At 38.4% G+C, this 14,486-nt stretch overlaps 2 protein-coding genes across 2 annotated transcripts in view; one reads left to right on the top strand and one right to left on the bottom strand.

Annotated features, from left to right (window-relative positions):
- The window catches only part of LOC131312583 (uncharacterized), a 90,644-nt gene that overhangs the window by 17,916 nt on the left and 58,242 nt on the right, over positions 1 to 14,486 (bottom strand). The window lies entirely within an intron of this gene.
- On the top strand, positions 4,504 to 9,267 carry LOC131312573 (protein POLLENLESS 3-LIKE 1-like). The gene is made up of 5 exons (XM_058340435.1): positions 4,504 to 4,864; positions 6,331 to 6,543; positions 7,124 to 7,272; positions 7,359 to 7,427; positions 7,756 to 9,267. The coding sequence occupies exons 1-5, from the start codon at positions 4,664 to 4,666 to the stop codon at positions 9,056 to 9,058; spliced, it is 1,935 nt and encodes a 644-aa protein (XP_058196418.1). The 5' UTR covers positions 4,504 to 4,663; the 3' UTR covers positions 9,059 to 9,267.

The raw sequence follows: 14,486 nt of genomic DNA, 5'->3' as shown, positions 1-14,486 counted from the left end.
GACATAATTGATGAATTTTTAAGGGGTGGAGTTGAAAAAGTATAGACACTTGTATATCTATGTTTAGTGCTTCGTGGATTTGAAAGTAAAGATTACGATTTGTGTTGATACAAGTTGTATTTACTTATTGGAATTGATTTGAGATTGATACTTGTCATTTGGGCTAGTGAGCCATGTATTGGCGATTGACTTGGCCATTTTATGCTCGTTGTGTAGCCGGAAGCATATGGATAATGAGTTATCCGTCGGTGTATAGTCCGTAAACCCGCGCAGGATAAGGTGCCCCATAGGCCTTTGGGTTAGTAGCCCATAAATTTGGATGATTAGGGACCTGATCAGTCGCCTAGGATTGGTACACAACTGTGATAACTTGGACCTTAGTTTTATGTGCTCTTACTTTCTTATACTTAGTTTAATGTGTTGACTTATTTTTTTTGTTTCAAGAATTTTGGTTTCATCCTTTCAAGCTTATTATATTCATTAAGAGTTGTGTCTAGCTAACATGAGTATTCATATTTTCAAACATGTCACTTGCATCTTTTAGTTTCTAGTAGATTATGTGTGGGCGGTCGTGCTCACCCTTACCTTACAGGTTCGAAAGGCAAGGATACGCTTTGATGGACACAGTGATGGAGATATCTTTTGTGCTTTGGCGAGTCGATCTGCATGATATTTTGTTGGGTCTTAAAAGCTATCTTTTGACTATATGTATATGTTTTTGACTTTAAGAATGTAATGATAAATGTTAAACTCTCCTCTAGAAATGCTTTGTTATGTCTTTTAGGCAAGGAAGAAGGAAAACTTGTACCTCCTTTTGTAATTGGAGTTGTATGGTTTAAGTGGTGTTTTGGGTGCCATGGTGGCTAATCAAAAAAAATTGAAATGTTTGGAAGTGGATAGCTTGTCATGCTTCTTTTAATTTGGTTAAGACTTATAATACATTGCATGGTGGAGTGAAAAGAAAGTTGTTTTTAGTTATTGGACAAAATTATTTATTTATTGAGGTAAAAATCATGCTGCTGAATTTTATAAAGTGGGGCATGACACAAATCCAGGTTTAGGAGTGTTCGTGGCGTCACTCTGAAGTTGGGTAGCCACTCTTAAGCGCTCAAGAGCTCTGACAGGCCCAATGGATGGTGAGCTTGGCCATTGACCATGGTTTTTTCAGACTTTTCTAATCATTCAAACTTGTAGTTCAAACCTGCACATCCCAGTAGCTAGCAGGAATCTCATCATGCCATTTTCCCCCGAAAATATTTTCCCATTTCATTTTGATTTTATTTTCAAAAATAAATCCTAATTTTCTTCACCCGTATAAATACCCCTCTCATTCAACACACAAAAGGCCATGAAAAATCTGTCTCTCGCTCCCATGTTTTCTAAAAATTTCAGTCTCTAATCGTCCCTCAAATATTTTCTAAAACTTGAGTTTTCTAAGAAAATCTTCAAATAATTTTCATGTATTCAGAAAATCTCAAAGTTTTTTGAAATCTCTAGTCTGTCTAGAACTCTATTTTCCTACTGTTTTCTACCCATTTTCAAGCTACCATATCTATCCAAGAAGTCTTGTTCAGGCACAAAAGTTATAAAATCCCATTTTTATACTTGTAAAGCTACTGTTTTTTCACTTCATGTTCCGTTCTTTTGGCCTTAACTTAAACTTAACTTAAATCTGGAAATTTTGTCCTTATTTGATTTTTTTTTTGCATTTGTTGGTTTTGCGCCAAATTTTTGTAAGTTATTGATCTGTCTCGACGAAAGGAATCAGAAAAGTAAATTTTTTTTACATTTATCCAACTATTTTGAGAAATAACCATTTTTTAGCAAAAAAAATCACTTTTTGCATTAAAAAGTGGTTATTTCTCAAAATCCTTGGGTAAAAGTAAAAAAAATTTACTTTTTCGATTCCTCTTGTCGAGACGAAGCAATAATCTACAAAAGTTTGGTGCAAAACCAACAAATGCAAAAAAATTTCAAATAAGGACAAAATTTCTAGATTTAAGTTAAGGCCAAAAGAACGGAGCCTGAAGGAGATCAATGACTTATACCAGTTCCTCATACTGGTTATAAGTCCATTTGATCTTAGTTTAACCACAAGAGCAAGAGGAACATAAGAAAAAGAAATTATTTTTCATCACTGGGGCCACTCTTGAGCGCTCAAGACCACTCTTGAGCGCCCAAGAGTGCTGTTTTTCTGTTGCAGTTTGTTTAATCTCCTGTGTTACTTTCCATACAAGTTTTGAGTATTGGGTGTGCACTGGTCCTTCCAGAGCTCAGTTAGGTTTATTTTCAGTCGCAAGGAAGCAAGGTTTGGATGATTAGGACCAATTCTTAGCTGTTTTAAGCCTCTTGCTGAGCACATTTGTACGATATTAGCTTTATGTTTTTGTTGGTAGTATTAGAATATGTTTGGATCTAACCAAATTTATAGGGTGGCTTGACAGCACTCTTGAGCGCTCAGGACCACTCCCGAGCGACCAAGAGTGATTCCAGTATCAATTTCATTTTTGTTATTTCGCATCATCATCTTATTACACCTTGTACACCTTGCACATGCATGCACTGCCACCTTTGGTACTTGTAAATACCTGCTAACTGTTTTTATGAAATAAAATATTTTCAATAAATTCCACAAACATTGAGTAGAGACCAATCTTGTATCGGGCGAGAGGGGCGCCGTAAAACTCTTCCTCTCTCGTAACCTGGCTCTCGAACCCAAAATAATCTCTGGTTTTCAAAGTCAAACAATCAATTTTAATCAAAATGGTTTCTCGGATGGCAAACCTCAAATCCGGGTGGCGACTCTTCCATTTTTCAAAAACACTTCTTTCTTTTTCGGCCGTTCGAAACGCCGGCTGTGGTAGCCCACAGGTATATGATTGACGTGAATTTTGACAAGTTCTAAAAAGTGAAGATCATTGTTGTTGAACCGCTTTTCCACCATCTCTTCTAAAACCAGTTGGTATTAGGGAGGATTTCAATTAAGTCTTTTATGGTATTCGATATCGCACCCGCAAGTCTATTTTTAGAGCGGTCGCAGGGAGTGGCATTGTGTAACCAAATCCATGGGGGCACTTCACGTCCTACAATCCCTCCCTCACGATGATGCTCCCGCGACTCGAACCCATGACTTCTTGGCGCTCTGATACCACTTATCTGACTGCTTTTGCACCATCCCTGCTAAAACCAATTGGTATGAAGGAGGACTTCAATTAACTCTTTTATGGCATTGCACCCGCAAGACTGTTTTTAGAGTAGTCACAGGAAGTGACATTGTGTAACCAAATCCATTGAGATACTATGGGCCCACAAATGACTCAAAACTGGACTAGGATGAAATGAGACGGTACTAGAGCACAATCCCAATGGAGACTCAGACCTGAGCCTTATCGAACAAAATCTTGAGTTTTCACCACTTAAATCAATCCCTCATTAGTACCAAAGGCCCTTCTTTTTTCTTTTTTTTTTTAAACCACAATGTGTGGTAGAAAAGTGGCTTGTGCACTGCCACATGCACTGAATAAGTTTTCCAATAGGGTGCCAAGATTTGATTAGGGAAAAAATAATTAAGAGCATCTCCAATCTTGACTCAAACATTTTTCCTCAATTTAAAATTTGGGCAAAAACACAAAAATCTCTCTCCAATCCTTTACCCAAACATTTCCTCATTTAGGGTTTTACCCATTTCTTTGCTACTCTCTGGACTGGTTGTCGACGACCTTGCCGGAGGTCTTGCCAGTGCTGGATTGGGCCTAGGCGACGACAGAGGGTTGCTGGATGGCGGCTTGTAGCCGTAGCTGTAGATCCCGCAGAGGAAAGTGAGAGATACCTGGTGGAGAGGAGAGGTAGTGTAGTGGTGCTGGGTCAGGAGAGAGAGAACTGAAAGTGAGAGATACCTGGTGGAGATCGAGGAGAGGCAGTGTAGTGGTGCTGGGTCAGGAGAGAGAGAGAGAGAAATTTTTCAGTGCCGAGCGGGTATATTCCACGTGGTGCCCGCTCGGCACTCCTGAGCTGTTTGATACACTTTTGGACGACTCAGATTAAAATATTTTCTCTCCTCTCACCCCTTCTCTTTCTCTCTCCAAATCTAAGCCATCCAAAATCGCATCGAACGGCTTGGATGTCTCGAGAGAGGGAGAGTGAATTTGGTTTTGTTGCTCTACTTTATTTACCATTATGCCATTAAGAATAAAAATATATATATCCGGATAAAGCTTGAAATTGATGGTTGAAGATGTGACTGAGTTTTTACCCGAATTTTTGAGATGCTAGAAGTAGAAAGGGTGCCAAGGGACGGTCCCGGAGCGGCAGAGAGCATACGAAATCGGGAAAGGACTGAAGGCTGGTGTGATCACCATAGCCGTAAAAGACAGCAAAATCGCTCGTGCCCGTCGCACGTGCCCAGGATCACGATTCCCAACGGATACTTTTATATAACGGCTAGTTCTCCACCTTCCCCCCTTTCCCAACTCTCTCTCTCTCTCTCTCTCTCTCTCTCTCTCTCTCTCTCCGTCCGTTTTCATTCATCGCAGCTCTCTCTCTCCTACTGGCAACCCACTGAAAAGAATTTCCTATGTCCGCTAAGAAAAGGGTCTGAAGGCCTTGTACTTGAAACGAGTTTCATGAAGTAATACTTTTTTCTCCCATCAAGAAGCAAGTCACAATGTTGAATAATGGTAACGAGAACTTTCAGGCGAGAGGGTTTTCGACGCCGCCGCCTCAGGGGAAGTGGAGGCGGTGGTCGCCGCCGGTGCGGCAACCTCTCTCGGAGAAGAAGCCTCAGGCGGCCAAAACCGATCTCTTCCACGTCATTCACAAAGTTCCCGCCGGCGACTCTCCCTACGTCAGGGCCAAACACGTTCAGGTAATTCCCTTTGACCTAAAATCTTGTTCTTGTTCTTTCTTGGCGGGTTTGAGTTGAATCGTGTTTTCTTGTTGAAATTGGGTCAGTGATTTTTTTCCAAGAATGTTGTATTTTATGGCTTATCAAAACAAAATAAAAACGTTGTATTTTATGGGGATCAAACATGTTCACGTTACTTATGTTGGTTATTCTAGGTTTTTTAATTATTTATTTTTGAGATTGATTAGATGATTGTTTCATGTTGCATTGGGTTAGTGTTTGCTTTCCAAGAAATTTACCAGTTGATGTCGTATTCTATTTCTCTGCTTATCATTTGGTCTTCCTTTTGAAACCTTTGGTGTGTTGAAGATATACTAATTGATAACTAGATGTCCGGGCAAGCTTGCGCGTACCTCAACTAATTCCGGGGTCCGTAAGTTAACGGTCGAACAAACCTCCAGTGGCCCCAAGATTTGAAATGTTTGGCTTTCGTGGGATTGGAACTTGCGACCTCTTGGTTAGTTGCTTTCTCATACCACTTGGCCAAACCTTTGGTGTAGTAGTATACTTATCTCTATTGGGGTTCAATGCAAACTTTCTAGTATTCTGGGTCTTAAACATATTTTGTGAAAAATGATGCTGCAATTGGTCTATTTTTGAATCATTACTCTTGACAAAACTTAGCAAGTAGGAAGCTCCTTGCATTTTCTTCAAAAAAATTCCCAAGTTACATACATGCCCAGTCATTATTTTGTTGACATACTTGTTAGTTGATTGCAATAGACTTCCACTGCTGCTACCATAACGTTTGGATTTCTTTGTTGGTGAGTAGTATAACCACTTGCTTTGGCTTGATTTTCAATCAACCGATCACCCACCTGAACATTCATGGGGAAATTTGATTGAAGGCATTTTTTTGTTCACGTATAGTTTATAAGCCCTATTTTCAAGCAAATAAGTTGACAACAAATGAGACGTCAAATCAATGCTGAATCACTGATGGAGTAGTTTTTTTTATCAGCGAGGAAAAATTACACACTTGGATGTTAGATTTCTTTGGTCAGAAAGAGTGCGACGTTTTTGTCTGATTTTCCATCTGTTTGGGAGGTAGTTGAGTTATTTCATTGTTATCTATATGTCAATCACCATTGTTGTTTGTACTTTTCAAATCAGGTTAATGCTGATTGTTGTTTTTATTTTCATGCTGAAAGATCACCTGCTTAGATTTTAGTGTGCTCTGGCCAATAAAGCAGTGCCTTATTTTTATATGATGTTTCATGTGTTTGGGAAGTAGTGAAATGTTCAAATACTCCTGATAGTTCCTTTTTTTTTTTTTTTTGTACCGCACAATTAGCCATTTAGAACTTGAGTTCTTTGGTCTAAAAAGTAGTGCCTTTTTTAGTATATATTTGGTGTGATTGGGAGGTACTTGAGCTATTTCATCATTGCCTTATCATGCATGGTTTTGATTTTAAACTTTCTAACAGCTGATAGAGAAGGATCCAAGCAAGGCAATTTCCTTGTTCTGGGCGGCAATAAATTCTGGTGATAGAGTTGACAGTGCCCTGAAAGACATGGCAGTTGTGATGAAACAATTGGATCGATCTGATGAGGCGATTGAGGCAATTAAATCATTTCGTCATTTATGCCCCCTTGAATCTCAGGAATCTCTTGACAACGTACTAGTTGAGCTCTACAAGGTACGATACATTCCTTTCGATAATTAACATATATTTCATTTCATTTTTTCTCAGTTTTGAATCTGTACCAAAGTTCATAGACATACCTGCTGGTCTCATTATGTAACTGTGTACTTTTGTTTGTGTATACGTGCTTGTGGATGTTGGTCAGATGGTTACTAGTGTTTGGAAATCCGATTTTGATTCATAGCATTTGTTGATATCTAAAATTGTGTGTTGTATCGTAATTTGGAATATCTAACACTTGCAATCTTTTGTGGGGAATGTTCCTGCCTCTGAAACGGTTTTGTTCAAGACAATTAACCTTGAGGGTGAACTAAAGAGCAAGTTATCTTCACAGTGTTCAAACCAACCTTAGAATGCACAGCTTATAATCTAGATTTGCTTTGATGGTTTAATCTTCTTGATGATTAAGTGCAATAGGCATCAAAATTTAATGGGAGAAAAATGAGAGACCCTAATCAAGTAAATACGGTTATGAAACTGAAAATAAAGTATTCCTGATTGACCTTATTCAAGAACATTTCATAATCTCATCATCTTTTTTGTGAGTGAAACAAATATTTATATGTGGATGCAGAGATCTGATAGGATTGAAGACCAGATAGAAATGCTTCAGCGTAAGGTGAAGGCTATTGAAGAAGGCATGGCTTTTGGTGGGAAGAGATCAAAATCTGCTAGGTCTCAGGGAAAGAAGATTCAAATCACAATTGAACAAGAGTATTCAAGGTGCGTATTGCTGATGACATTCTATTTTTGAATCATTGACCTTATTTGGTATTTCTAGCATATTCATTTCAGTTCGAATACTGCAGGTTATTGGGGAACTTGGCATGGGCATACATGCAGCAGAATAACTTCAAATCAGCAGAAGAGCTTTACAGGTATGATCTTCATGCATCACTTATCAAGGGAAAGAGAAGGCATGCTATGAAAATCTCAAGAGCTAAAAATAATATTGTTCGCAATCAAAATTGATTGCAGACAAAAACTAATGCAGTAATGGAAATTGAAGTAGTTGGTAAAGCTTGAAAGTCAAACTTGAGTGAGTTTTTTGGTGAAATTTTGGGCTTTTAGAAATGGCTTTATGAAGCTTCAGAGAAGGGGAACGTCACAATGGTGTTCTCCTTTTAAAAATAAACTAGTATAATCATGGCATCGTGTCCCTGATGACAGAGGAACTTTTCTCACATAAATAATTCATTTATGCAGAAAAGCACTATCTTTTGAGGCAGATAAGAACAAGCAGTGCAACCTGGCAATATGCTTGATGCACATGGACAGAATGATTGAAGCTAGATTGCTGCTTCAAACCACACGAGCTTCACCTATAGACGGACAATCTGATGATTCGTACCTGAAATCCTATGCGCGTGCTACTCAAGTGCTGACTGAATTGGAATCAAAATCAGGTGTAGGAAATGACCAAGAAAAACCATCATTTGGACATGGAAACTTTTCAGAGTCTTCTCCGCAGACACTGTTTGGCGATGCATGGAAGAAAGGATTTTATAGTGAAAACTCATATGAAAGAAAATTCAGTTTTGGCAGCAAAAGGAATGACAAATGCATTAGTAATGGTGGGATAGAACCTGGTTCCTTCAACAAGAAAGCATATTATTCTTCTCCTGTTCCTGGTAGTGGAATCCCAAAAGTCCCATTTACTCAACCAAGATGTTCATCGTCATTTAGTCACGGGGATCAGCAAAGGGCATTTTGGAGAGACTTTGGCGTTGGTGGTTGTAGCCGTAAGTTATCATTTGAGCAACAAATGAGCCATCAATGTTTTGATGGGCGAATACCGGCTTTTGCTAAGGAAAGGTCAAAAGCTGCTTTGCAAAAATCAGAAATTGGTTCACCAAGTGTTGATGGAAATTGGAGAAACACGATTGTGAAAGGAGACTTAGACGGAAACTGTGGGGAAAATGAAAGGCATAAAAATTTGGCAAGACAAGGGGAAATTTTCTCTAATGGGGATTGGGATCAGAAAACAAATATTTGTGCTGCAAACAATGTGAGAATGGCAGAACCAGTCGAGACCAACAGTTACATAAGAAACAACTCTGGAAATTCTGGTAATTTCCATGACCCCACTGATTTGAATCCGACGCGTAAGAGTAAGAAGAGTTGGGCAGATATTGTTGAAGAAGATGAACAACAATTGTTAGAATTTGGTGATGAGAATGTGAATTCAAACATTAGTTGTCCGAACGTCACTCCGCTCAATGAGATAGAGAAACTGAGCCGAAAGATTGAATCTATCGATTTAAAAGATGGGTATTACACTCAACCTCAAACTGCTGCTTCATCAATGAACAGAACAACGCGACGATCTTTGTGCTTTGATCATCAGCAGAAGGCATGTCCATTGGCTTTGAACTTTGAAGGTAATGACAACTCTATGCTGGTAAATGCAAGGGAGGGTATACCTGGAAATGGCACAACATCTTTGCGGAGAAACAGGTTGCAGGTGTTCAGGGACATAACTGTTTCTTCCGAAAGTCCACGGCCTTGAACGGAATTCTGTGTTGAACAAGAGTACCTTCTGTATAGAACAAGAGTACGTTCTGCATTTTTTGGCAGTTCAATTTTTTTCTCTCTCTCTTCTTGATTCGTTTGTTTTGTTCGTTTGTAAAGAGTGTATACGTAATGCATGCGATGAAGTTTGTTAAATGAACTCTTTAAAGATTTGGGTGTTACAATTCTTTGCATATTCGTTACGCTTACGCAACATGTCTGGATTCTGGAACCAAGACTTTTTTCGTGGCCCCCGCCCCTCGTGGATCACAAACAAGCACGACAGCAGCAAAATCTTTTCTTTCATCATATAGGGGGAAAGAAATGAAAGTACACTGTTTAGAGGAGCCATCTTTTGTAAGGCACTACCGAACCGAGCACTGGAAATTAGACTTGTGTGTTGCGTTTATTAAATTTTGATGTTAAATGTATTTGGACTTGTGTGTACTATAAGTTCTATAACTATCCTGGGGATTGATACGTTTTTAAACGATCGAAATATAATCATCTTGCACCAGATTTGGTATCAAGCTCGGTAGAGTTGCTCCAACAACATCAGCTCGGTAACTATGATGAGGAACTGTTCACAGGGTATTCAATAGTTTATAATTTTTGGGTCAGGTGTCTCCCCTTTCTTTTATTTCGTTTGCTTTAGTTACATACAGAAAAATACTACGTGTGCGGGACTCTCTCGAATCCTGCACAAATAATTCGATCCGTTTATTAATTCTTAAATAATAGTCTGAGTGATGTAGTAAAAATTAGCTCAATCGAATAATTGTATGTATTTGATCCAATCTTTATACTTTCATTCAAAATACAGAATCCTATATTCTTAATGAAGTTTTAAGAAAAGTTAGACAATTATTTGTCCAGTATCTCTTTGATCTAAACCGCATATATTGTAGGGCTTGTCGAGAAGAACATTCATTAAAAAAAATTATATATCTTGATTGAACACCGATAGGTATTAAAACCAATTATTTTTTTAATACCTATCAATGTCTAATCAAGATAATTTTTTTAATGAAAATTCTTCTCGACATGTCTTACAATATCTGCGGTTCAGATCAAATGTATACTAGGCATATAATTGTCTACATTTTCTTCAAGACTCATTTAAAAAACTCTTGTGCGTAATATATATAATGATACAATTGGATAGAGAGAATAGGATGGAGAGATTGCTGTATGGTGGGACAAAAAAGTGGATAGGTAAAATAAATTTTCTATCTTTTTTAGTAAGTATTTTGACTATCATTAGTGTACATGCTCTAACAACGGCAAAGGAAATTCTAACAACAGCAAAGGATAATTATATAAAAGAAGACTAGCTACCCAAACGAAATGGAAAGAGACAGACGAAAATACCCCCGAGGCAAACGAAGAATCAAGATGGAAGTAAACAGGACAAAAGTAGCTAGCACGTTAGCCCCGTCAAAAGTAGTCACGACAACGACAATCAGGGCATCGAGCCTGTCTTGAAGTCAGCCATCTCCGAATGTAGTGAAGGTTGTTAGTAATTTATTTTAATCAACGTGTATATGTGATCTTAACGTTGAGAGATTAATAAGTATTTAATAATATGGAGTTCGAAATATAATTGAGATAAGGACGGGAGTGCAATTACAATTCTGTAGTAGGGTGAATTATAATTTGTGTGATAAGAAATGGAATGTCACGCCCTCGATTTTTCAACATAATTAAACAATACACTTCAATAAAAGAGTCTAGCATATCATATACGTCACCCAAAACAATTTTCCACCTGTTTAATTTACAAACAAGTCCTTAAGTTTAGATAATTACAACTTTAGTCAAAAGAAAATTCAAGAGTAATTAGTTACAAGACCATCTTTAACAAAATGAGATCTTCACAAAGATGACGAAATAACTAATGAAGTCAGCTTCCAAAAGTCTTTCACTGTCAAGCACACAATGCATGCAATCTATTGCCCGGCGTCTGAACCTGAAAAGAAGGATTGGGTTGAGCTATACTCTGGTAGAGAATTCTATGCACAAATTATATGTAAATTTGATGAATCATGCACCATGAATGAGTGAATATTGACAGATACGCCCCAAGTACGAGTGACTACCAACAAGCTGTAAGCTATAGTTTAAGGGTCCTAGACTTCACATAAATGTCGCTAACCGTTTGCTTCTTTGACTAGATACATTAATAAACTCATGTCATTCCACACTTGTCTATAATCGATTCAAAATCATCTTATTATTCTTCGTACGGTACTACAATCTTTCTCGTGTCCACATTTACCTTCATCAAATCCCTTTTATTGCAAAACCTTTCCTTTCTTTTAATCAGGTGTTTCCCATAGACAATCACTTGGGTCACCTCGGGTCTATTTCCCTCGAGCGTAGGGTCACCCCGAGTCTATTCCCTCAATAATAATAATCAATTCGGTCACCTCGGGTCTAGTTTCCTCGAGCGTAGGGTCACCTCGAGTCTATTCCCTCAATAATAATAATCAATTGGGTCACCTTGGGTCTAGTTCCCTCGAGCCTAGGGTCACCTCGAGTCTATTCCCTCAATAACGACCACTTGGGTCACCTCTCACACTTTTCATAATCGTCATCATTTCATAATCAACTTCATCAACAATCTATCGGTCGTACCACAAAACTTCAATTAACCATTACATAACTCCCCAAATATATATGTTCATGCCTTTTCATTAGTTTACCCATTCGCATCAGACATAGCGTATTAAGCCCACATATATAATCCTACAATACTCTATCCATTAGTTTCTACACTTGAACCTCATAGGGAGGGTGCCAAAAGGATTGAAAGACTTGAAGAGTCGTGAGGACACAAGTTATTATATCCTCTCAAACAGTTCTTTCACAACATCAATTTCACTTCAAGCATTCTAAACACTCTACCAATCCACCACATTGATTTCATTTCAATACGTTCCAAACTGTCAACCATATCGAGACTCCGACTAATTAACTAATACACGCCATTCCCTTTAAGCATACCACAATACCACACGTCCTCACCGTGCCTCTAAGTACTCCCCCGTACCTTCACATACCACATATCAACTCACTACTAGTCTCTGCGATGCCCGGTCTTCTAGTTTCTATACCTGGAGTCCGTAAAGCATATGCCAAAGGAATCTAAAGAATTCTACGAGTCGAAAGAAAATGAATTGCAATACTATTCATCGGATCCCTAGACATGGTCAGGTGTATCGCTCGTATTTCAATGTGTAATATCCTCCATTTCTCATTTCTTAACACAACGAGTTCACTACAGTCCATCGGATACCACTCTAAGAGTGAGACAAATAATACTCTTCAAAACACTTGAAAGAATGTGCAAACAAACCCATTAGAGTTGATGAGAAGCTTTAAAATGTGATTTGGAAGACATAGGAAAGCAGCTGAAAGACACTGCAGCAGCTCAATCTCCTACCGGTAGCAGCTCAATCTCCTACCGGTAGAAAGTGGAAACAGAAAGGCCAACATTTGAACGAAATAATTTTTGCACTAGACCTACCGGTAGGTGGAAAATTCCTACCGGTAGAACTTGAATACGTTGAGCAGCTTTTGAGCTGCTGTTGTACGTGTGGAAAATTCCTACCGGTAGAACTTGAATACGTTGAGCAACTTTTGAGCTGCTGCTGTACGTTTGAGCTGATTACGAAGGAATTTCTCAATTGTCCTACCGGTAGGTGAAAAGTTCCTACCGATAGGGAGAGCAACTTATAAACGATTTCGACAGAAAATTTCAGGTTTCGATCCAATCTCAAATACAACCAAAACAAACTCGAACAAGGCATAGAAACATTCAAATAACATATAAAAAGAGGTAGAATTCCCTATCTTGAGTATCCAATCCGAAATCGAAGAGATTGAGCAAGCCCTAGCTTCCGGAATCCAAACCAAGCGAAAATACACCAAGCCAAGCTCTATCCAACGCGATACGAGCCTTAATACGTAAGTAAAAGATGGATTGGAAGTCGATTTGTACGGGTTTTGGGTGGTTGGATGAGAGAGTGATGGAGAGAGAGCAAGAGGGTCGAGAGAGATGAGAGAGTCGAGAGAGAGACGAGAGATGGAGAAAATGGGAAATAAATTCCCTGGGCACACACATATACACATACACACACACACATCAAATTACACTAACACCCTTGACTTTCAAGCATTGCACATTAACCCACAACTATAATTTCCACATTAAACCAATATTTGTCCACTTATAAAACATAAAATATAAAGGAAATTTACGGGTCTCTACATAGAATCCTGGTGGGATTAAGATTTCTTATTTACATAAGGAGCCCAGATTTATTTCTCCTTAGGTCCGTACCCTAGCTCTATAAATATACCGTTTCGTTCTCTAGGTCGATGAGATGTTTTTGAGAGATTAGAAAAGTGGGTTGTGAGAGAGAACAAACAATCACGTAGGGTTTCCACAAACGGGTACGTGATTCGAGGTATAAGGAAATATGGTAGAAGATTGTAAAGTACGGTTGAGCAGTATTTGTGGCATACAACAAGATGTGCTGTAATAAGTTCAACCAGCGTTCGTGACGTAAGATTGTGTTAAAACCCTAATTCCGCCTTGTAGGATTTTTTACAATGATTGTTGTCTAATATGTACGCGTCATTACTGGGTTCTGGGAATTGTTTCCCAATAGTGGTATCAGAGCAGGCTGTAATCACGCGTATGGATTAAACAGACCATGTTGTCCGTAGGTTATAGAGGGTAGAACGTAGAACTATGCTAACCCTTATTTAGCAGCATTCTTACCCAGCTATTATGGTCATATCATTTTTTGTTGATTTTGTGTGATTGGATTCCACAATAATTTTTTCGTGGTTATTGTTATTTATCGGGTACCACGATTATTTTTCGTGGTTGTAATAATTAACGTAGCATGTGTTATTTATTAGGTGCTACGATTATTTTTCGTTGTTGTAATAATTAACGTAGCATGTGAACTCCAATGGAGGTATAAGATCGATGTATGTATGTTTCTTCAATTGTAATAGCGTTCGACGGTTATTCGAAGATTGTAGATACAGAAGATACAAGTTGTTTGGCTCGCAATAGATTTTTTCCAGATTCGTAGGGTTCGATTGCAGGGCTATTTCGACCCAGTAAACGTTGGAATTAGAAAATCTGTTCTTCACAGATATTGTAGATAATTGAATTTCGAATCGAACCCAATTTGAATCACTTCAATCGAAAGTCGGATGAGGAAGATATGGCCAAAATACTGCAGGCTGTGCAGTTTACGTGGGAATATATCAAATTCGAATTTTCTTGCCTAAGCACGGTTGGATTTTGGTTTCCTTGATTGATTCAAAGTATCTAAGCTTTCCACACAAGTATGGCTGAAGGAGTTCAAGTTATGAAAGGATTCCTTATTGCTTAAGGATTTCAA

The sequence above is a fragment of the Rhododendron vialii genome, chromosome 2a (assembly GCF_030253575.1).
Source record: "Rhododendron vialii isolate Sample 1 chromosome 2a, ASM3025357v1".
NCBI lineage: Eukaryota > Viridiplantae > Streptophyta > Magnoliopsida > Ericales > Ericaceae > Rhododendron > Rhododendron vialii.
The sequence above is the reverse complement of the archived record's forward strand: the minus strand, read 5'-3'. Positions and strand labels throughout refer to the sequence as shown.